This window comes from Caretta caretta, chromosome 28, assembly GCF_965140235.1.
Source record: "Caretta caretta isolate rCarCar2 chromosome 28, rCarCar1.hap1, whole genome shotgun sequence".
Classification (NCBI taxonomy): Eukaryota; Metazoa; Chordata; order Testudines; family Cheloniidae; genus Caretta; species Caretta caretta.
Genome location: NC_134233.1, coordinates 4,228,376 through 4,252,266, shown reverse-complemented (window position 1 = coordinate 4,252,266; position 23,891 = coordinate 4,228,376). Strand labels below are relative to the sequence as shown.

The window sequence follows — 23,891 nt, the reverse complement described above, 5'->3', positions numbered from 1 at the left end:
TGGGTGGGGAGGGGAGAGGTGTGCCGAAGGTGGGGGGGAGTAGCAAGACCCGGCACTAGGCAGGGCACAGAGGGGTGTGTCCAGGGGTGTCCTGGCATTGGGTGGGGCACGGAGTGGTGTGTCCGGGGGGGGGATGGGTCCTGGCCCTGGGTGGGGCACGGGGGGGTATGTCCAGTGGATGGGTGGGGCATGGAGGGGTGCGTCAGGGGGCAGGGCTGAGCGCGCTCACTTGGAGACGTCAGCGATGTGCATGTGGCGTAGCTGCACCCAGAGTTCGTCGTCTTCGTCCAGCAGCGCCTCTTTCTCCTGCGAGTCGCTGATGCCCATCGTCTCGTACCTGCAGGGGGGAGATGGGGTCAGGCTGCGGCACCCCTCTCCCGAGCGTGGGGGCTGCGGAGCAGTGCAGGTGCCTGGGCCACATCCCCCCCAGCCCGCCTGAGGAGGGGTGCGGGGCGCCCCCTGCTGGCAGCCAGGCCCTACTTGTAGGTGTCTTTCTCGATGCTGAGCAGGTCGTAGGCCATGGCCTGGTAGGTGAGCTCGTGCAGCAGTGGGGACACCAGGTCGAAGCTCCGGTCCACGATCAGCAGCTGAGAACGGGCTTTGTCGGGGCCCTGGGGCAAAGGAGAGAGAAACCCGTCACCTCCTGCTCTGGCAGAGGGTTCCTGGCCTGGCTTACACGGCACAATCCGATGGGCCCTGGTGGCCTGAAACTTCACTACCCACCCTCTCTGTGGCCCAGCCCCCAACCCCAGGGGGAAGCCAAGAGACACCCCCCAAGCTAGCTGGGATGTGCCCTGGGGTCCTGCCCTGACCAGCTGCACTGCAACGCCCCCTGCAGGGACGGGCTTCCTGCCCCTCATGCAAATAGCAATGCCCCCCTCCCCCAAGCATGCTCTCTGCTCGTGCCTCTCCACCAACGGGAGCATGCCCCTTACAAGGCAGCTCCCTGACTGCCCCCTGCTCCATATGCTGTGTGGGGACGGGGGGAACTACACCAGAAGGGCCTGGCTAGTCTATCATGAACCAACACCAGGCCCAGAGACTCTTTGATACAAGGTCCCAGAGGGGGACGACAGGACATTATCCCTATGCCCCACCTTGCATCTGAGCTGGGACCCCATATGAAGCTCTAGCTCCCCAGTCCCAGCCTGTGTGGCCCCCCAGCATCCAGTGGGACAGAGACCACTCCAATGGTCAGCATCTCAGACCCACATCATGGGGGCGCTGGCCCAGCCCCCGCTTCCTGCCTGATCAGCATGCACTGCCCTCTTTGCGCAGCAGGTGGCGATAGGAGACCAGCCCTGCGCTCTCATGGCAGAGGGCTCTGAAACCGGCTCCAGCAGCCCCAGTGGAACCCAAGCCCACCCAGGAGCACCTCGGCAAGGGGGGGGCTGCGTCTGCTCTTTGCTGGGTAGCACAGACAGTCAGGGCGGGTGGGGTGGGGACGTACAGCCCCTGATGCTATCCCAACTGTCCCACCTCAGTACGTGGCCCGATTTTCAGCCACACTTGGGAGCAGAACGTCCGACCGGCCACCACCCATCCGCCTGGCAGGTCTCCACAGCCTCTGGGTAAATGGGTTGAGGCTGACGAGGGAGCGCCTCTCTTGGAGGAGTATCTGGCCCCCACCACTGTAACACTATCATTGCTGCATCCTGCCCCCCCATGCACGTGGGGCTGGGCAGGGCTGTCACCCCATTGCAGAGGGGGATGGAGGCCCAGAGGGGCTGGGTGACTCACCCAAGGTCACACAGGGAGTCTGTGGCAGAGCAGGGACATGAACCCAGAGCTGGCACCATCATTCCCCTCTAGCCCTACCCAGCCTGGATGGGTTGCTATGCTCAGCCCCCGCCCCCACCCCCCACGGGACTCTGCTCACACCCTTTGCCAGTTCGGCTCTGCTGGAGGGATCCCCGAGTGCAGATGGGGGCTGGCGTAACCACCGGGTCACCCCACCCTGCCCAGAGCAGAGGGGTGGTTAGTGCACTGGTGGGTGCCACAGCACTGCCTGTCCCAGCTACCCCTCAGGGCTGGCAGCTGGGAAACATCAAGGCAAGAGGGACTAGTGCAGACAAGGCCCCAGGGTGCCGGGACTGCGGGCTGGGTGGCTTTGGAGACCAGAACAGTCGGGTTTCTTAGGCACCTGGACCCCAGCCTGGGCAGCCCAGCCCACTGAAGGTTAAAGCAAGAGGCCGTTCTGGTCAGCCCAGAGCCTGGCCGAGCTGCAGAGAAACCTGTTTTCAGCTCCGGGTCTCTCACTCAGGGCCTGTCTACATGTAAACCACTTCAGCTGCTCCGCTTCAGTGACTCCGCCTTTCCCATACCCCCAAGCAATGCAGTGGCACCGACCCAATTGCCTCGTGTAGACCAGGCCTCAGCCTGACCTTGGTCAGTTCTCAGGCGAGAGCTCCCAGCTTCCCGCACTCATCCCCCAGCTCAAACCTTCCCAACTCTGTGTTCTCGAGCTGGGGGCCCTGCTCCAATTCCCTGCTGGAAGCATCCAGCCAGGAGCCATTGGAGCCGGCACGGTCTTTCTGGCCCCCAGGCTGATCTGTGTTGGATTCTCTTCATTTCACCAAGACAGGGAGGTGACACCCCCCACCCCCGGCATGACTCTTACCTTCCCCGAGAATCCTTCCCCTTCACCCCCTGCCAGAGAAGCCAGGAAATATATAGGGAAACTGAGGCACGCATCAGATTCATAAAAGATATTACAAACATTCCCAGTTGGTCACAGGTGCACAGTCTCCCAGAAGCTCAGCAAAGGCTGGAAGCAAGAGCAGAGGCAACAGGAGGGAGAGATCTGGGCAGGCCTTGGATTTTACATCACTTTGCTTCTCCTAGGGGGGTAGGAGCTACTGGGTTTCCCGTGTGAGAATCCAGGGCAGGGTGGGTTTGCAGCTCCCCTCTGCTGGGGGTGGGACGGGGATGGCAGGAGCTAGGGGAAGCCCACAGGCCAGGGCTGACTTGTGGCTAAGGCTCGGGAGAGCTGGGTTCTATTCCTGCTCTGGCAGACTCCCTGTATGCCTCAGTTTCCCATCTGTAACACAGGCCACCCTGCCTCCCCTGGGAGGCTGAATTCATTAGTGAGATTCTAATACCATGGTGATGGGTGTAGGAGCACACACAGACAGGAGTGTCCAGGTGTGGAAGAGGCTCTGTGTGCGAAGCTTAGTTCTCTGACCGAACTGCCCTGTTTATAAACAGAGAGATTGTGCTGGGCACACACTTCCCCAGTTGGTGCCTCGGTTTCCCCATCTATACAGAGGGGATAAGGACACTAGCCTTTGTAGAGCACTTTGAGATCTGCCCACAGCCAGTGTTAGAGAAGGGCTGGGGCCATTAGTCCAGCCACACAGGGAATGCTATTGTTCTGCCAACCCCTCAGGATCTCCAAGGGTGTCTAGACCCCACCCCTCCCCCCGCCAGGATCTCCGAGCAGGTTCTAAATCACTCCTCCTTCCTTCTACTTCTCATGTGCTCCCCCGTGGCTCTGTCCCATGGCAAGGGTGTGGCCGACACAGCTCGCTCACCTCTCCCATGCTGGGCTCGTATGCCTTGAACGCCTTGAGTTTGGCCAGCACAGCGTGCGCCAAGTGGAAGTTATCTTCATGGTCCCTGCAGCAAAGACAAACCCTGTGGGTCAGAAACAGCTCCTCCCCGAGGGGCACACGCACTTCCTGTAGGAGGTAACCAGGTACCCTCGCCCTTTGGGCACACTCACTTCCTGTAGCGGATGGCTGGATACTCCTCCAGGGTTTCACACAATGTGGCAATCTGCTCTGCCAGCATCTCCAGCTGCTTGTTCTTTTCGAAAAAGCGGTAGGGGCTGAACCAGTTGTGGAAGGTCTTTGGCTTGTCCAGGGAGTACACCTTGGGGACGGGGGAGAGCAGAGATCAGCCCCCGGTGCCAACTGCTTGCAGCCAGGCCAGCTGTGTCCCATACCGCGCCCCTAAGATGCGCTGTTGGATCAGGCCAGCCTGGTGGAGCTGTAGCGAGCCCCTAGTGAGGGAGAGATCCCTTTGCCAGTGCCACTCCTGTTGTGGTAGAGGGATAGCGAGCCAGAGATTCATGCACCAGCCTGGGATGAAGATGCCCCAGCTTCAGGTCCTTACTTGGCTGCAGACCCCCAGGTGCCCTCAATGTTGGGGGAGGGGGCTTGGCGACGCTTCTAGTCTGGCGAAAGCCCCAGCATAGCCACGGGCAAACCCAGCATCAAGGCGTGTCTGCCGCTGTCGCTTATTTCACTGGCCAAACAGAACGAGCCATTGGGACAAACGTGCTTGGACACCAATAAACAGAATCGGCCCATGAAGGGTTTGCTGGCGCAACGGGACGGGTGAGCCAGCAAAGCCTCCTGACGGACACTCAGCTTATACCAGCCAAAGCTTCTCTTGGCACAGCTGGCACCGGTACCCCAGATGAAATCAGCTAGAGTGGCGAAAGGACTGCTTTGCCAGCGTAACGGCATCTACCCAGGGGCTCTGCCACCACAGCTGCATCAGTTACAGGGGGGATTTTTTCTCTCATGTCCCTGTAACAAACCCATACCAACAAAGCTTTTGTGTGTAGCCCAGGCTCATGTCTCTCTGTGCCTCAGTTTCCCCATCAATGCAATGGGGCTGACACCACAGTCCTGCCCCTCAGGGGCAGGAGGGGGGAAATCCACTGATGACACAAGGAGGGGATGGGGTGGTTGGGTAAAGGGCAGGCGTGTGGAGTATCGGGCTGTCTTGCAGGCCTAGTATAAACCATCAGTAAGAGCTGGTAAAGCCAGGGAGGCAGGGCCCTCCTCCCCCATACATCTACCATCCCCACCAGGTGCAAGCCAGCGATTCCACCTCTCACAGGGTGTGAGCAGCCAGCTAGTTCCTGCTGTCCTGTGCTGGCGTCAAACCCGGGGCCCTAGAAGGGAAAGGTTCCCCCGCCAAACCACATGAAACAATAAGGGTGTGGTGTCGTACGTCACCATCAGCCCCGCGGACCTGCTCCTCCAAAGCCCGGCCACCCCTCACCTGGCTCTCATAGGGCAGGAAGGCCATGTTGATCTCCTTGAGGGTTTTGATGACCTTGGTGATCCATGACTTCCTCAGCTCCTTGAACAGAGGCTCAGGACAGGCTGCAAGGCAAAGGCAGTGGGTGGGAGTGACAGGCACAGGGCTCAGGACCCCCAGCACAGCGCCAGCCCCCACGGACGGGGCCAGGACGGGCACAGCAGGGGCAGTAGTGCTGCACGCTTGTGGGGAACCTGGGCAAGCCAGCAGGGCCACACAGCATCAACGATGAGTCCAGCCCCCCCGAACCAGAGTCATGCCGGGTTCTCGCCTTCTGCAGCATCAGCAGCGAGGGGGAGCCACAATCTCTCCGATGCAGCCCCTGTCTCACACCCTGCCCTCAGCCCGCCCGCAGGGCTGAGTGACCGGAGTGTACAACTCAGGATGATGCACAAGGAGGAAGGGGACTTGGGTTCCCCCTGCCGCTGTAATGGGGAGAAGCAGATATGACCCTGACACACTGGGTATTCTGGTGGTGTCCCATCCCCCCACCGAGTTGGGACTGATGGAGCAATGCATGCTGGGAATGGTAGCAAGAGGCCGCCTTTCTGGGCACACGCTGCAGGTGTCTGTGAGCCGTGCTGGCTGGAGGCAGGCCCGTGGGGGAGAAGGGGGGGGGAAGGGATAGGTGGGGTCATTCAGTCTGGCTTGCTGGGGCTGCATCCCCCTGCAGGAGGGCAGAGCATAATCAGGGTGCTGCGCACTGGCCTGCCGGCAGAGAGAGACCCCCCACCCACAGGCTCCAGTGTGCCGCTGTCCAGGCTCCCAGCTGGGGGATCCCCCGACCCCCAATACTCACGGCTGAGGAAGAAGACGTGAGCTGCCTTGTAGTTGAAGGTGGGGGTGCCCTGGAAGTCATTGATCAAAGCCTGCACCGACTGCAAAGCGGAGAGAGGGGGGTTGTCAGCACCTGCCGAGGCCCCTCCCTGCTGCTCAAATGGCCCAGCCCATGCCCAGGCCCTGGGGACTCAGGGCCTAGCATGATGCCATCAGGAGGTGGGCTGGTTTTCACCCCCCTGGCTCTGGGCTCCTTTCCTGCCTGGAGCAGGGCTTGTGCCCATGTGCCCGGGACATCCTCAGGGCCCAGCCACATCTCTTGCTGGCACAGAAGTGTCCATGCCCGGCCACAGATGAGGCCTGGCATTGCCTTGCTGCTGAACTAAGTGGGCTCTGAGCAGTGTCCAGCGAACAGCCGGCCGAGCAGCAATCCCAGGCAACTACCATCAGGGCCCCCTCCCTTCCCGGGCGCCATGCTGGGCACCTACAGCTTCGCCACGCCAGCTAGCCTGGCAGGGTGTTTGGAACCTGTTCAGACCCCTCGACCGGTCATTGTGACAGGTGAGAACCTGGCTGCCCTGTCCCAAGCCCCAGCTCGCAGTCCTCTCCTACAGCGCTCCCTCCACGGGCAGCCCCTGTGGGTTCTGGGCTTCACCCTGCTCTGCCAGCGCCCCCTGCCCCTGGTCTCCCTCCACTCACCTCGCTGCTGCAGATGCAGGAGCCTCCTCCCCAACAGCCCCTGCTCCCTGAGCCTCTGCCTCAGCGAGTCTCCTTCGCTTTGAGTCTCAGCTGAGGTCGCCTCTCTCCACCTGCTGCATCTGCCCATCCAACCCCCACAGGACTGCACTGCGGAGAGGTCTGGGGGACAGTCTGTGCCTCACGTGGCAAAGAACATGAAGCCCAGCTCTGGGGAAGCAGCCTCTTGGGGAGCCCTGACTGGCCCCATTCCCATCCTGACGTTGTGCTGCGCATCCCCCCGGACAGCGCCACCTCCAGGCAGCACTAGGAGCTGTCCCGGGGTCTTCCCTGCTCCCCATCCAGTTGCCCCAGGCCCGAGCTCCTACCTCCTCCACTGGGCTGAGCAGGTAGACGGCCTCCAGGCTGGGGATTGGCTCCCGGCACTTGTTAATATCTTCCACAACTAGGAGAGAGCAGACATTGGGCGCGGGTCAATGTGTCCTAGCCACCCACCCCAGCCGCTCTCCACCAGGATGTGGGGAGGGGAAGCCAAGGGCACAGTGATGTTCGCTGGCAGCAGGCCGGGGCGTTCCAGAGGCGACAATGCAGCAGCCGCTTCGATGTGGGGCCGTGGGCTGCGATGCTGCCACAGTATGGAGCAGGGAAGGAATGGCCCTCTGTACTGTGCTGGGGGCACCCCGCTAGAGTGCTGGCTCAGCTCTGTGCCCCTCAACCCCAAGGGCTCCTCCACCCTAAAGCAGGGAGCCAGCATTCGCCCTCTCCAGCCAGGACCCTGCCCACAGCATTGGGGAGGAGCAGCGAGGAGTTAGCGGGAGTTTGAGAAAAGCGGTGAAGAGGCTCCATGGGCTGAAAGTGCCAGGCTAAGGGAACTAGACCTGGCTGGGAAGGTACCGATAGCAAGGAGGGCGTCTAGGGGGCTGCAAAGCGGGGAAACTAGATGCAAATGTGAATGTAGACAAGTCAACTCCCTGACTGTGAGGTGTATCCAATGGGGAGGGGAGCCCTGGCGGGGGGAGCAGAGGGGAGGGAGGGGCCACTCACGTGTGATGCCTTCGTCTACGATGTCGGACATCGTGCAGCATGATGAGAGGATGCGCGTGCTGGGGTGGTCCATGATCAGCACCTGGGGTAGCGAGAGGGGAGCGCTCCACTTCGGATGAACTAGTCACTGCCCTGAGCCCAGCTGCCCACCATCATCATCCACGGCACAGCCAAGGGAGCAGAGCGACTGCTAATGGCAGAGCCCTTCCACAGCCCTTTCACAGCAGAGCAGCAGGGCCGGTACCAATCCTGCACTTTGCTGAGCTGACCGTGCTAAGGACTGCGTGAGGAGCTACAGGGAGAGCGGCTCCGAGCAGAGTGGCTGGTACGAGATGTAGGAGACAAACCTGGGACACCCGGCCATTCAGAATGGTTCCATCCTCCTAGACGGGAGGAGATCAGCCTCTTCGCCCAGGTGACAGGGTGAGTGCAAGAGGCAGGGACAGAACAGGAGTCCTAGCTCCCAGTCCCCTGCTCCGATCCACCAGATATCCGCTCCCCAGCCCTCGGACAGAACCAGGATCAGGGCACAGAGAAATGGAACGAGGGGAGTCTCCGTGTTCCCCTAGGAAAGCCCTGTAGGCCATTGGCCCAACATCTCCACCACCTTCCTGCCGTGCCGAATGCTCCCTCTGCCGCACCGGCCTAACCCGCTGCTCCACATCCCCCAGCCCAGTCCATGCCGGGGGCTCAATAACCTGCCTGCCCAATGGTGCATACTGCCCCCATGCTTGGCACTCTCCTGCTCCTCCTCCCACCCAGGCTGATTCACTGGTCCCAGTGGTCTGATCCGGTGTGTGTGTGGGGCGGAGATATGGGGCTAGCTGGACAAGCTGGGTCTGATCCAGCGCAGTGGGAAGGCAGACATACCCAAGCCTAGCTGGGGACGGATGATGGGCTAGACAGAGCAGGGATCTGATCCAGCCTGGAAAAGCTCAGGTTCCTAATGAATCTCAAGAGGCTGGAGGGGGAGGAGCATGATATATGGATACAGCATATCCCCAGGGGGACACCAGGGCAACAGGTTCGGCCTGCTTACCTTCCATTCTCTTTCCTTCTTCACGCTGTGAAGGACAACGCTGAGGATCTCTGCGAGTGAAAGAGATGAGGATCAGTGGTGGGGCTCAGATGGGACGGCTGTGCCTGAGCCAGGACCCACTGGCTGGTGGAAGGACCCCTCGGGGAAGTGGCTCAGAGGCTGCTTTCAGGCCAGCTAGCGATGTGCTCCTAGCCGAGCCCCCAGTCGGCGATTGTGGTGGGGTGACAGGCTAGATGGGCCATGGGTCTGATCCCCCTTCCTTTCTGCCAGGCTGGATACAAGCACAGCTGAACTAAGGATCTGGCCCCGTGCAGCAAGAGAACAGATCCTGTCCAGCACCTCTTGACTGGAGGGGATCCAGGGACCCTCTACAGTGTGTGGGGGACAACAACACAACAAAGACTTCAAATCCTGAGTCCTGCACATAGAACCCCTCCAAGGCATGCCCCGCTCAGAGAACTGCCGGCCTGTCTCCTGGGCACCTTCCACGGCCCAGCTAAGCAATTAGATAGTCAGCTCTTTGGGCCAAGCACCATCTTTTTGTTGTGCCCAGCATAATGGTACCCTGACCCATGACTGGCGCTCCTGGGCACTACCGTAATACACCTAATGAATAATGTACAACGCCTTGCAAAATGGGGCCTTGGTCCATGACTGGGGCTCCTGGGTGCTACCATAATACATCTGTTTGTTTTACCCCTACGAAGCACCTGATTCTGGCTGGCCCCATAGGGCAATAGCCCCACGACCCTGACCTGTGCTCTCACTCTCACTCCCACTCCTGGTAGCTGGTGTGCGTGAGTGCACTGCCCAACACACTATGTTTCCACCGTAACTCAAGCAATGCCTCTCCCTACCCCACCTCTAGCCCATCAGGACTTGGCTGCTCGGTCCTAACGAGGCTCCAGGGGCTATTCTGCACCAGGACGCGCTGGCCTCCCTGCTGCTTTCCTGCAGTTCCTTTACACCTGTGGCATGCGGACGCCCCGTTCACCGGGGCACGTGGAGCTCTAGTGCAAGGTAAGGGGCCGGCAGCACAGCCTGGATCCAGACATGGTGAAGGCAGACATGAACCTGCTTTCTCCACGCATCTCCGCCCAGGCATTTTGACCCTGAACTGCAGTTACAGCTCCCCACGCCAGCCCTGGGCTCCCCCCACCAGCTGTGCCAGTGCCCCTCACTACTGACTGGAGCCCCTGCAATCCCAGCCCTTTCCTCCCCCCCATTCCCAGCTCTGCCAGTGCCCCTCACTCCTGTCCACAGCCCTCTGCTATGCCAGCTCTGGTCTGTCCCCCACCAGCTCTGCCTCACTCCTGACCCGCAGCTATTGCAGTCCTGGGTTCCCTGCCTCACGGCTCTGCAGATGCCCCTCACTCTTGTCCGCAGCCTTCTGCTATTCCAGCCCTTTGCTCCCCCCCGATTCCCAGCTCTGCCAGTGCCCCTCACTCCTGTCCGCAGCCCCCTGCTATCGCAGCCTTGGGCTACCACCCACTCCCAGCTCCGCCGGTGCTCCTCACTCCTGACCCGCAGCTATTCCAGTCCTGGGTTCCCCCCCACCCTGCCACGGCTCTGCAGATGCCCCTCACTCCTGACCCGCAGCCCCCTGCTATTCCTGTTCAGAGACCCCTCTTGAACCAGGGCAGTATGGCCCACCCCAAGTATTCAAAAGTCACGTGTCAGGCCCTCCTAATTGTGCGATTTAGTGAGGAAAAGCTAAGAGAAGAGCTAAGGGTTATTAGCACCACCGGCCGTCCTGAACTGTGGGCCACTTTTGCTCTGTCCCAGTTCTGGGGGCAACCATGGAACATCAGAACTGAATCCGCTTTCCAAGAGTCTTTTAAACCCCAGGTCTGTGGTCTGGATTTAGCCACAGGCCCCGTCCACTGCAGCCTGGGCTGGAGATTCAGCAGTGGATCTGGGCTTCTGAAGTAACAGAAGTGGGTTGGGCTTCTGAAGTGTAAGGCTTTAACTTGCTCTCTCCTACATTACAGCCATAGCCTACGCCAGCTCTGTGTTGGGGCCGGGCAGAAGTGTACTGCTTCACTACGTTACAAAGCGGCTATGATGTCATTTTTCTCCTCGCGCGCAGCCGTTACCCATTCTGACAGGCTGTTTATAATGCTAACTTTACTAGTTTTCAGAGGTTGTCGGGGAGGGCGGGGGGGGGTGCAAGGTGGAAGTTTCGCCTAGTGCACAAAATATCCTTGCACCGGCCCTGGTGGGAGTCATCCTGATGGAAAGAGATGACGACGATGACGCCCCCCCCCCCCCAAAGTGCAGCTCCTATGGGAGGGGGCAGCTCTTGGGGGTGCGGCAGACAGCCTCCTCCCCTTCCTGGTGTATGACAGGCAGGCGGGGGGGAGCTCTCTGCTCCGACTGACTCCTAATCCTCCCCGAGGGTGAGACACCCCCAGGAGCGCCCCTCCCAGGGCCCCCCAACTGGGCCCTGCCCCCCCAGACCCACACCCAACCAGACCCTGCCCCCAACCGGCTCCGCACTCAGACCCCCCGGCTCCGCACTCACTCTTGCGCACCACCGCCTTCACCCCGGACGGGGCCATTTCTGCCTCTTGCCACGTCCCCTCGAGCCCTATGGGTAGAAGTGGGACTCAGCTGTGTGCGGGGTGGGGCTGGAGTCAGGACTCCTGGGTTCTGCCCCGGCTCTGCTCCTGACCTTGGGCACGCCCTGGCCTCTCCCTGCCATGCTCTGGGGAGTGTCTGTGACACTGGGCCACAGCCCCTAGCGACGCTGAAATCAGTCACTGGTGGACGGGCCCAGCCCCCCCCAGTGTCACTGATGGACGGGCCCAGCCCCCCCCAGTGACTGATTTCAGTATAAAGCAACTGGGGTGCTGGCGGGTCGATGTCTGCAAGGCTGAAGACGGCCGAACGCCGCAGCCCCCCACTTCTGGCGCTGCGAGGGCTGGGCCTGGGCACCAATGGGCAGGCGACCAGTGACAGGGCCACGCAGGTCCCCACTGAACCCCCACCTGGTCACGTGGGGCGCAGAGGGAGGCGGGGGCCTCGGGCAGGGTTAAAGCGAGGACTGGGTTGGGGTAGTGGGGCCTCAGCCCACTCCAGTCAGGGCCCCCCACTGAGCTGCAAGTCCCCCCTCCCCCCAGCCTCCCCCCATCAGCCAGGCCCCTCGCCCCCCCTCCACCCAGCCCCCCTCAGCCAGGCCCCGTGTTGCACCCAGGAACAGGGGCAGGTCGAATGGAGCGAACGGCCTCTGCCCGTCTCGCCCCGTCGGGAATGGCGTCCTTCAGCGCTGCCGGGGGCGGGGAGGGCCGGAGGGAAGGGACTGTACCACTGCTCAGCCAGTCCCGGCCCTTCCTGCACGGAGCGGCGGGAAAACACGGTACAGCCCCAGCCGGGGTGGAAACAGTCTGAGGTAAAATTGTCCTGGGAGCTGCCAATGGCGGGAAAAGCCGGTTGGATCCAGTTATGACTGGGCCACGATCACCGTAAACAACAAGATGGCGGTCACAAGATGGCCGTTCAGACGCCATCTTGGATTGCTGCTCTGTCTTTACAAACCCCATATTGACTTTAATATACACCTATTTTAACAGACTATAATCCTATAAGAAAACACACCCAACAGTATACAGAGCAGTATAAACAAGTCATTGTCTGTATGACATTTTAGTTTGTCCTGACTTCGCTAAAGCTTTTTGTGTAGCCTGTTGGTGTACCCCCTGGAAGACCTCTGCGTACCCCCAGGGGCACCCGTGACCCTGGTTGGGAACCACTGGGTTAGAGAAACGTGTGTGTGTGTGTGTGTGTGTGTCTGTGTGTGTCTAGGAATCAGGACTCCTGGGGTCTATCCTGACTGCGAGCGGAGTGGGGTCTAATGGTTAGAGCAGAGAGCTGGCAGGTAGGATTCCTGGGTTCTAGTCCAGGCGATGCAACTGATTCACTCTGTGACATGGTTCGTTCTGCCCTGTCCTCCTGTGACATGTGGAGCGCAAAGACCTTCCCCAGCCCTTCCCTTCCAGCTGGGTGGTGCAGGAATTAATGGCCGTAGAGCCTGGGCTCTAAGATCCTGGAGCAAAGCGTCCTGGAGAAGGAATTTGTTCCCCAAGCTTGACTGGCTCCCTGCCCCATCCCTCCCTCCGTCAATCAGAACAAATCCCTCATGGCAGAGCTGTTGTCTGGTTACCCGCAGTGCAGACCCAATCTATTGTGTCCTGGCTGCTGTTCAGCTCAGGTTAACAGCATGGTCTGTTTCTGTGAACTCCCCCAGGGCTTTCGAATGGAAGTGAGAGTCTTCTTCACATCCTGCTCTACACTGTGAGGAGTGTCGCTCTGTGGCTGTTCAACAGCTGCTGCATTCCTACCCCAGATGTGGCATCATTTCAGTTCTGGGTGAGTGACCCCTGTGTAGTGTTGTTGAGTGCTGTTACACATCTGCTATGCTCCATCCAGAGCTGTCTGCATTTCAATGCCAGGTGAGTGATCCCTGTATTGTGTTGTGGGGGGGAGGGATAGCTCAGTGGTTTGAGCATTGACCTGCTAAACCTAGGATTGTGAGTTCAATCCTTGAGGGGGGGGTGCATTTAGGGATCTGGGGCAAAAATTGGGGATTGGCCCTGCTTTGAGCAGGGGGTTGGACTAGATGATCTCCTGAGGTCCCTTCCAACCCTCACGTTCTATGATACGCTGCTGCGCTCCACCCCAGAGGTACCTGCATTTCTGTGCTGGGCGAGCAATCCGTGTGTTGTTATGCAGGTACTATGCTCCACTCCAGAAGTGGCTGCAATTCAGTGCAGGGTGAATGAAAGTCCATGTCTCATTTTGCAAAGCATGGGTTCTCCAAGCAAGGGTGCTGTCTGTCCCATGTTCCTGCTCAATAGACTCTGGATTCTTAGCATCAGCGGAGCTACATTTTGAGCAGTGGTGGAACCAGGAGGCAGCTGGGTCATAGAATCATAGAATCAGCCAGTCAGCCATATGATTCTATGAATCATAGAATATCAGGGTTGGAAGGGACCCCTGAAGGTCATCTAGTCCAACCCCCTGCTCGAAGCAGGACCAATTCCCAGTTAAATCATCCCAGCCAGGGCTTTGTCAAGCCTGACCTTAAAAACCTCTAAGGAAGGAGATTCTACCACCTCCCTAGGTAACGCATTCCAGTGTTTCACCACCCTCTTAGTGAAAAAGTTTTTCCTAATATCCAATCTAAACCTCCCCCACTGCAACTTGAGACCATTACTCCTCGTTCTGTCATCTGCTACCACTGAGAACAGTCTAGAGCCATCCTCTTTGGAACCCCCTTTCAGGTAGTTGAAAGCAGCTATCAAATCCCCCCTCATTCTTCTCTTCTGCAGGCTAAACAATCCCAGCTCCCTCAGCCTCTCCTCATAACTCATGTGTTCTAGACCCCTAATCATTTTTGTTGCCCTTCGCTGGACTCTCTCCAATTTATCCACATCCTTCCTGTAGTGTGGGGCCCAAAACTGGACACAGTACTCCAGATGAGGCCTCACCAATGTCGAATAGAGGGGAACGATCACGTCCCTTGATCTGCTCGCTATGCCCCTACTTATAGATCCCAAAATGGCATTGGCCTTCTTGGCAACAAGGGCACACTGCTGACTCATATCCAGCTTATATCATATCCAGGTCATTGGTGGTTCCACCTTCAGTTCTACCTATTGGCTTGAAAAGGCACCAAACGTATACCTAATGGCTGCTGAGGGGGGCAGTTGCCCCCCGGCCCGCTATTAGCTCTGCCACTGATTCTTTTTAAATGTTCATTGTGCTGCTTCCACCAGCCACTTTGATTTTGTTTTCTTTTACAGACCCAAGCAAAACGCAAGCGGCAACCTGGCTAGAAGCAGATCCATGGAATTGAACAGACTCATCCAATTACTGAGCCTTCCCAGAGCCAGGTGCTGCCCTCACGATACATCAAATGTAGAGGACCTGCTAAGCTCCCAGTAGATGTAGCCTAGAGCCAAACGCAGGCCAGGCAAGGTGGCTTCGCCCATGGAGTTCAGGTCCAGGGATTCAGTAGGGAGTAAATGGCCAGCACTGGATGCTTCAGGTTTTGGTGCCCACCCAGAGACGGCTGGGGGCTGATTTTCAATTACACACCTGCAGCTGGCCCAGGCCAGCTGACTCCAGCTCCCGGGACTCGGGCTAAGGGGCTGTTTAACTGCGGTGTAGCCTTTGGGGCTCAGGCTGGCGCTTTGACTCTAGGACGATGCGAGGTGGGAGGTTCCCAGAGCTCGGGCTCCAGCCGAAGCCAGAACGTCTGCACCACAAATAATCAGCTGCTCAGCTCGAGCCCTGTTAGCCGGAGTCAGCTGGCCCGGGCCAGCCGTGGGCACATAACTGCAGTGTAGACACACCCTAAGTGCCCACAAGCCCTCCTGGGAGCTGCGGGTATTTAGCACCTCTGAACTCTAGGCCTCAGGTGTCTCAACGTGGGCACCCAAAGTTAGGGGCCATTCAAAAACTTCTTGCCACTGTCTTCCCCCACCCCACACTGCTCCTCAGACGTTCCTGTTAACTGCTGGAAATGGCCCACCTTGATTATCACTACAAAAGGTTTTCTTCCCCCGCTCTCCTGCTGGTAATAGCTCATCTTAAGTGATCACTCTCCTTACAGTGTGTATGATAACACCCATTTTTTTCATGTTCTGTGTGTATATAAATCTCCTGACTGTATTTTCCAGTGAATGCATCCGATGAAGTGAGCTGTAGCTCACGAAAGCTTATGCTCAAATAAATTGGTTAGTCTCTAAGGGTACGTCTACACTACAAAATTAGGTCGAATTTATAGAAGTCGGTTTTGTAGAAAGCGTTTTTATACAGTTGATTGTGTGTGTCCCCACACAAATGCTCTAAGTGCATGTAGTCGGTGGAATGTGTCCACAGTACCGAGGCAACAGTCCACTTCCGGAGCATTGCACTGTGGGTGGCTATCCCACAGTTCCCGCAGTCTCCGCCGCCCATTTGAATTCTGGGTAGAAATCCCAGTGCCTGATGGGGCTAAAATATTGTCGCGGGTGGTTCTGGGTACATATCGTCAGGCCCCCGTTCCCTCCCTCCCTCCGGGAAAGCAAGGGCAGACAATCGTTTTGCGCCTTTTTTCTTGAGTTACCTGTGCAGACGCCATACCACGGCAAGCATAGAGCCCGCTCAGATCACTTTGGCAATTAGGAGCACATTAAACACCACACGCCTTATCCAGCAGTATATGCAGCACCAGAACCTGGCAAAGTGATACCGGGCGAGTAGGCGACGTCAGCGCGGTGACGTGAGTGATGAGGACATGGACACAAACTTCTCTCAAAGTACGGGCCCTGACAATGTGGGCATCATGGTGCTAATGGGGCAGGTTCATGCGATGGAATGCCGATTCTGGGCCTGGGAAAGAAGCACAGACTGGTGGGACCGCATAGTGTTGCAGGTCTGGGACGATTCCCAGGGGTTGCGAAACTTTCGCATGCGTAAGGGCACTTTCATGGAACTTTGTGACTTGCTTTCCCCTGCCCTGAGGCACAAGAATACCAAGATGAGAGCAGCCCTCACAGTTGAGAAGCAAGTGGCAATAGCCCTGTGGAAGCTTGCAATGCCATACAGCTACCAGTCAGTCGGGAATCAATTTGGAGTGGGCAAATCTACTGTGGGGGCTGCTGTGATGCAAGTAGCCAACGCAATCAAAGATCTGCTGATATCAAGGGTAGTGCCCCTGGGAAATGTGCAGGTCATAGTGGATGGCTTTGCTGCAATGGGATTCCCTAACTGCGGTGGGGCCGTAGACGGAATCCGTATCCCTATCTTGGCACCAGAGCACGAAGCCGGCGAGTACATAAACCACAAGGGGGACTTTTCAATAGTGCTGCAAGCACTGGTGGATCACAAGGGACGTTTCACCAACATCAACGTGGGATGGCCGGGAAAGGTACACGACACTCGCATCTTCAGGAACTCTGGTCTGTTTCAAAAGCTGCAGGAAGGGACTTTATTCCCAGACCAGAAAATAACCGTTGGGGATGTTGAAATGCCTATAGTTATCCTTGGGGACCCAGCCTACCCCTTAACGCCATGGCTCATGAAGCCGTACACAGGCAGCCTGGACAGTAGTCAGGAGCTGTTCAACTACAGGGTGAGCAAGTGCAGAATGGTGGTCGAATGTGCATTTGGACATTGAAAAGCGCGCTGGTACGGTTTACTGACTCGGTTAGACCTCAGCAAAACCAGTATTCCCACTGTTATTACTGCTTGCTGTGCGCTCCACAATCTCTGTGAGAGTAAGGGGGAGACGTTTATGGCGGGGTGGGAGATTGAGGCAAATCGCGTGGCTGCTGGTTACGCACAGCCAGACACCAGGGCGGTTAGAAGAGCACAGGAGGGCGCGGTGCGCATCAGAGAAGCTTTGAAAACCAGTTTCATGACTGGACAGGCTATGGTGTGAAAGTTCTGTTTGTTTCTCCCTGATGAAACCCCCCGCCCCTTGGTTCACTCTATTTCCCTGTAAGCTAACCACCCTCCCCTCCTCCCTTCGATCACCACTTGCAGAGGCAATAGAGTCATCCTTGCTTCACATTCTTGCATTCTTTATTCATTCATCACACAAATAGGGGGATAACTACCAAGGTAGCCCAGGAGGGGTGGTGGAGGAGAGAAGCACCAGGAGGGGTGGTGGAGGAGGGAAGGACAAGGCTACACAGCACTTTAAAAGTTTAAAACTTTAAAACCTATTGAATGCCAGCCTTCTGTTGCTTGGGCAATCCTCTGGGGTGGAGTGGCTGGGTGGCCGGAGGCCCCCCCACTGCCTTCTTGGGCGTCTGGGTGAGGAGGCTATGGAACTTGGGGAGGAGGGCGGTTGGTTACACAGGGGCTGTAGTGGCAGTCTGTGCTCCAGCTGCCTTTCCTGCAGCTCAACCATACACTGGAGCATATTGGTTTGATCCTCCAGCAGCCTCAGCATTGAATCCTGCCTCCTCTCATGACGCTGCCACCACCTTTCAGCTTCAGCCCTCTCTTCAGCCCGCCTCTTACTCTCTTCAGCCCACCACCTCTCCTCCCGGTCATATTGTGCTTTCCTGCACTCTGACATTGTCTGCCTCCACGCATTCGTCTGTGCTTTGTCAGTGTAGGAGGATAGCATGAGCTCAGAGAACATTTCATCACGAGTGCATTTTTTTCGCCTTCTAATCTTCACTAGCCTCTGGGAAGCAGAAGATCCTGTGATCCTTGAAACACATGCAGCTGGTGGAGAAAAAAAAAGAGACAGTGGTATTTAAAAAGACACATTTTCTACAACAATGGCTACACTCTTTCACGGTAAACCTTACTGTTAACATTACATACACAGCACATGTGCTTTCGTTCCAAGGTTGCATTTTGCCTCCCCCCACCATGTGGCTAGACCCTTCCCCCTCCCAGTGGCTAACAGCGGGGAACATTTCTGTTCAGCCATAGGCAAACAGCCCAGCAGGAACGGGCACCTCTGAATGTCCCCTTAAGAAAAGCACCCTATTTCAACCAGGTGACCATGAATGATATCACTCTCCTGAGGATAACACAGAGAGATAAAGAACGGATGTTGTTTGAATGCTAGCAAACATACACTGCAATGCTTTGTTCTACAATGATTCCTGAGTACGTGCTACTGGCCTGGTGTGGTAAAGTGTCCTACCATGGTGGAGAGAATAAGGCTGCCCTCCCCAGAAACCTTTTGCAAAGGCTTTGGGAGTACATCCAGGAGAGCCGCAAATGCCAGGGCAAATTAATCATTACACATGCTTGCTTTTAAACCATGTGGTATTTTAAAAGGTACACTCACCAGAGGTCTCTTCTCCGCCTGGTGGTTCCGGGAGGCAGCCTTGGGTGGGTTCGGGGGGTACTGGCTCCAGGTCCAGGGTGAGAAACAGTTCCTGGCTGTCGGGAAAACCGGTTTCTCCACTTGCTTGCTGTGAGCTATCTGTAACTTCATCATCATCATCTTCCTGGTCCCCAAAACCTGCTTCTGTATTGCCTCCATCTCTACATCTTTATACCCGTGGAGCTTATTCCGCTTCTCCTCTAGGAATAGCGATCCCAGGACTAGCACTCCTACACCAGCATAACTGCCTCAACACTAGGGTGCATCACTTTAACTGTACTGGTCTAGCCAGTGGCTCAACCCTTCTATTTGATGCCTTGGCTTCTGACTCTGAAAACATGGTCGTCATCTTCTGTAACCTTGACATAACTCAAGCATAGCATGTGACATTACAGCAGGACCTGCTGTTTATAAATGTAGTACCTTCCCCACCAGTATTGTTGTCATTCCTGACTCTCTCTCTCTCTCTCTCTCTCTCTCTCTCTCTCTCTCTCTCTCTCTTTCTCTCTCTCTCTCTCTTTTGAGGCTCTCTGTGAGGCTCTTGCTCTGGGAAGGAGCAGCTGGAGAAGAGTTGAAGCTTTTAAACTTTGTCAATATTTTTAAACTTGTAGATTCCCTGCCATTGGGGTGTTGGGGTGTCCAGGTGGAAGGGGTGTCAGGGTGGAAGGACTGTCTAGCCTGTGTTATACAGGAAGTCAGACTTGATGGTCCAATGTCCCATTAAATTCTGTGAAATTATGTAACTGGAAAATGGCCCTTCCTGAGACGCTGCACTGGCCTCACCCGGCATCTCGCCAAGCCCAGGCCGGCTGTATGTTCGCAGGCACGTTTCTTCCAAACCAGAAGTGGGAAATGTGATAGGCTGTGAGGCCAAGGCCAAGGGAACCATCGAGAGCTCAGCAGGGCTGGAGGATCCTCAGGGCTTCGGGAAGAGAGGAAGGAGCAAACCCCTCCCTTATTAGGGAAAATGAGGGCCAGTGAAGCATGCCCAGAGCTAGGGAATATAAACGCCAACTCAGGAAAGTTAAGGACACTGTGAGGCAGGGTCTGAACCTGTGCAGGGAAGTTCCCCTGCTCCAAGAACACAGTCTGTCTCGGGTGAGTAGAGCAGTGCCATCAGCCTGTCCCGCAGTCAGGCAATGCCCAGCCTCCAGATATGAGCTACAGACAACTCAGAGTCCTGGCAGCAAAGCTGAGAGAGAGCATCTCTTTCAACCCCTGTCCTGTGCTGCTCTCCAGATCCCCTCAGACCTTGATGTTCCTCCTCTCCCATCTCAGCCAAATCCCAGGGGAATCTGTGCTCGGGGCCAGGCTGGGACAGAATCTGTCCTGCAACTTTTGAGTCATGGGCACAAATCCACTTTCTGCTTAAAAAAGAATTCCAACTTTTCAGTGGCTGGGGCTGAGTCCCAAAGAGCAGAGCAGAAGGGCTGTGAGTTGCAGGCAGGTGGAAATGCTGAAGGGCTGCGAGCCCCAGGCCTGGCGCAGATGCTGAAGGGCTGCGATCCTCGGGCCTGTCGCAGCCAGACATCCTGGGCCCTTTCCAGTGTAACAGCTGGGGGAGAGAAGAGGGGGTGCCACCTCAGTTTGGAAGGGAATTTGTTATTCAAAAGTATCTGCTCAAGATGAAGCAGTCATCGGATTAGGGTTGTTGGCTTGAGCTGCACAGCCTCAATTCTCCTTTCCTTTCTCCATCATCCCCAGGGCTACTGGCTCCATCTTTATCTCAAAATCAGGTAAATCATAGATTCCTAGATTCCAGTGACAGAAGGGATCATCTAGTCTGGTCTTCTGTATAGCACAGGCCAGAGAGCTTCCCAAAAATAATCCCTAGAGCAGATCTTGTAGGAAAACACCCAATCTGGATTTTAAAATGGTCAGTGATGGAGAATCCATCACAATCCTTGGTAAATTATTCCAATGGTTAATTACCCTCACTGTCAATCATTTACACCTTTTTGCAGTCTGAATTTGTTTAGCTTCAACTTCCATGTTATACCAATCGCCGGTAGATTGAAGAGCCCATTATTAAATATTTGTTCCCCATGTAGGTACTTGGAGACTGTAATCAAATCACCCCTTAACCTTCTCTTTGTTAAGATAAATAGATTGAGCTCCTTGCCTGTATCACTATAAGTCATGTTTTCCAGTCCTTTAATCACGTTTGTGGCTCTTTTCTGAACCCTCCAATTTATTAACATCCTTTTTGAATTGTGGATACCGCAACTGGACACAGTAGGGATCACACCGGTGCCACTATTGAGGTACAGTAACCTCTTTACTCCTACTCAAAATTCCCCTATTTATGCATCCCAGGATCACTCGAGCTATTTTGATCACTGTATCACACTTGGAGCTCATGTTCAGCTGCTTATTCACTTCCACCCCCAAATCTTTTTCAGAGTCACTGCTTCCCAGGATAGAGTCCCCCATCCTCTAACTAAGGCCTACAGGTTTTGTTCCTGGATGTATACGTTTACATTAGCCATATTAAAATTAGGGCTGTCAAGCAATTAAAAAAATTAATTGCGATTAACTGCGCGATTCAAAAAATTAACCGCGCGATTCAAAAAGGAATTACGCGATTAATTGTGCTGTTAAACAACAATAGAATACCATTTCTTTTAAATATTTTTGGATGTTTACTACATTTTCAAATCTATTAATTTCAATTACAACACAGAATAAAGAGTGTACAGTGTTCACTGTATATTTATTTTTGATTACAAATAATTGCACTGTAAAAAACAAACAAAAATTATTTTTCAATTCACCTCATACAAGTACTGTAGTGCAGTCTCTTTACCATGAAAGTTGAGCTTACAAATGTAGAATTATATATATATATATATATATATATATATATAAAACTGCATTCAAAAATAAAACAATGTAAAACTTTAGAGCTTACAAGTCCACTCAGTCCTACTTCTTGGTCAGCCAATCGCTCAGACAAACAAGGTTGGTTACAATTTGCAGAAAATAATGCTGCCTGCTTCTTGTTTACAATGACACCCGAAAGTGAGAACAGGTGATCGCAGGGCACTGTTGTCGCTGGCGTTGAAAGATATTTTCGTGCCAGATATGCTAAAGATTCATATGTCCCTTCATGCTGCAATCACCATTCCAGAGGACATGCTTCCATGCTGATGATGGGCTCTGTTTTTGATAACAATCCAAAGCAGCGTGGACTGACGCATGTTCATTTTCATCATCTGAGTCAGATGCCACCAGGAGGTTGATTTTCTTTTTTGGTGGTTTGGGTTCTGTAGTTTCCGTATCAGAGTGTTGCTCTTTTAAGGCTTCTAAAAGCATGCTCCATACCTTGTCCCTCTCAGATTTTGGAAGGCACTTCAGATTTTTAAACCTTGGGTCGAGTGCTATAGCTATTTTTCGAAATCTCACATCGCTACCTTCTTTGCGTTTTGTCAAATCTGCAGTGAAAATGTTCTTAAAACGAACATGTGCTGGATCATCACCCGAGACTGCTATAACATGAAATATGTGCAGAATGTGGGTAAAACAGAGTAGGAAACATACAATTCTCCCCCCAAGGAGTCCAGTCACAAATGTAATTGATGCATTATTTTTTTAATGAGCATCATCAGCATGGAAGCATGTCCTCTGGAATGGTGGCTGAAGCATGAAGGGGAATATGAATGTTTAGCATATTTAGCATGTAAATACCTTGCAACGCTGGCTACAAAAGTTCCATGCATTCTCACTTTCAGGTGACATTGTAACTAAGAAGCAGGCAGCAGTATCTCCCGTCAGTGTAAACAAACTGGTTTGTCTGAGCGATTGGCAGAATAAGAAGTAGGTTAGGTAACCAAAAAAAAATCTGCATTCGTAAGTTACACTTCGAGGTCTAGTGGGTATGAGTGGGGGGGCTGGGGGTGGGAGTCAGCACTCCTGGGTTCTATTCCTGGATCTGTGAGGGAGGGTTGTCTACTGTTTAGATCAGGAGATGGAGAGTCAGGACTCCTCTTGGCTTTGCAGCTGACTCCCTGTGTGACTGAGGGCAATTCCCCCCACCCCCCCGTGCCTCAGTCATACGGGGATAATGACACCGACCCAGCTCCTGGGGGTTGGGGCTGGATTCATTCCAGTCTATACAGCACCTCTGAGGGACGTGCTAGGAAAGGGCAGGACATAAGTAACCAACAGACACTAATGGGATGCACCATGTGATTCTCTTTCTGTCCCTAGCACGTGTGACTGTGGACCCCAACACAGCCAATGCCTACCTGCTCCTGTCCCGGGATCAGCGGAGCGTGAGTGTGGGCAACAAGAGGCAGGATGTCCCCAGTAACCCCAAGCGGTTTGACACGTGCAGCTGCATCCTGGGCCGGCAGCGGTTCACAGCCGGGATGCACTACTGGGAGGTGGAAGTGGGGGACAAGCCATGTTGGACACGGGTGGTCTGTGAGGAGTGTGTGAGCAGGCAGGGAATATTCACGGCCTCACCAGCGACTGGTTTCGGGACGGTGTGGCTGCACAATGGGGATGAGTATGCAGCGCTCACTTCCCCCCTGTCCGAGCTTATGCTGAGAGTGAAGCCTCGGCAGATTGGCATCCTCCTGGACTTTGAGGCCGGAGAGGTGTCCTTCTACAACGTGACTGGCAGCTGTCACATCTACACCTTCAGTGGCATCTTCTTGGAGCCCCTGCGGCCATACTTCTACCCGGGGGTGCGGGCAGGCAGCCTGAATGATGCCCCACTGACCCTCCAACAGGGAACACAGCAGCCATGAGCCAGTCACAGCCACCTTGGCACCTTGGGCTTTCAGGACTTACCAATGAAAGGCTTTCTTAACAACACATAATTCACCAGCGGAACTTACTGCCACAGGATATTGAGGGGGCCAAATGTCTAGTGGGATTCAAAAAAGGATGAGACATATCTAGGGATAATCCAAATATCACCAGCTAGAGAGGGCAGGAGACACAGGACTATAAAACCATCTCCACAGGGCAGGAGCCAGCCACTGACTACAGGGGGGCACATTCCCCAAAGAGAAGGTTATTCCATAATTACACACTGCAGGGTCTCTGGTACCTTCCTTGAAGCCTGTGATTATGGAGACAGGATACCTGGCTTTTGGGTGCTGCAGTGAGCTAGCACAACAAATCCTGTGCTCTCTGGGTGCTGTTAGAGCAAGAAATTGGTCACTGAAGCTGATAATCAGCCACAGAGCAGGAGCACTGACCCACGATAAATGCCCCCACACTGCTAGACCTTCCTGCACAGCCCCAGTAGGGGAGTCTCCATCCAGCATTGCTATTCCCCAGCACTGGAATGCAGAGTCAGCAGCATCTGTGGGGAGGCCTGGGGAGCAGGAGGGGATGGGTGAGAGGACCTGAGGGCCTTGCTCAGTTTGCAAAGAATCCAGCTGCATCATCTTTAGTAGGTGGTGTGGCTGGTGGAGACCTTGGGTC

General features: G+C 55.4%; 1 protein-coding gene and 1 long non-coding RNA gene across 2 annotated transcripts in view; one reads left to right on the top strand and one right to left on the bottom strand.

Annotated features, from left to right (window-relative positions):
* LOC142070207 (syntaxin-binding protein 2-like) overlaps nucleotides 1-11,882 on the bottom strand; it is a 43,198-nt gene extending 31,316 nt beyond the window's left edge. Inside the window, exons 1-11 of the mRNA XM_075123745.1 lie at nucleotides 11,804-11,882; nucleotides 11,136-11,201; nucleotides 8,612-8,661; nucleotides 7,573-7,654; nucleotides 6,897-6,973; nucleotides 5,855-5,933; nucleotides 5,017-5,120; nucleotides 3,725-3,873; nucleotides 3,534-3,618; nucleotides 481-611; nucleotides 230-337 (exon numbers count right to left, since the gene is read on the bottom strand). Of these exons, the coding sequence (XP_074979846.1) occupies nucleotides 230-337; nucleotides 481-611; nucleotides 3,534-3,618; nucleotides 3,725-3,873; nucleotides 5,017-5,120; nucleotides 5,855-5,933; nucleotides 6,897-6,973; nucleotides 7,573-7,654; nucleotides 8,612-8,661; nucleotides 11,136-11,172 (902 nt within the window). The 5' untranslated portion in view covers nucleotides 11,173-11,201; nucleotides 11,804-11,882. The remainder of the gene's footprint in view (nucleotides 1-229; nucleotides 338-480; nucleotides 612-3,533; nucleotides 3,619-3,724; nucleotides 3,874-5,016; nucleotides 5,121-5,854; nucleotides 5,934-6,896; nucleotides 6,974-7,572; nucleotides 7,655-8,611; nucleotides 8,662-11,135; nucleotides 11,202-11,803) is intronic.
* Nucleotides 1-23,891, top strand: part of LOC142070314 (uncharacterized) — a 334,822-nt gene that overhangs the window by 122,910 nt on the left and 188,021 nt on the right. The gene's annotated exons all lie outside the window — the stretch shown is intronic.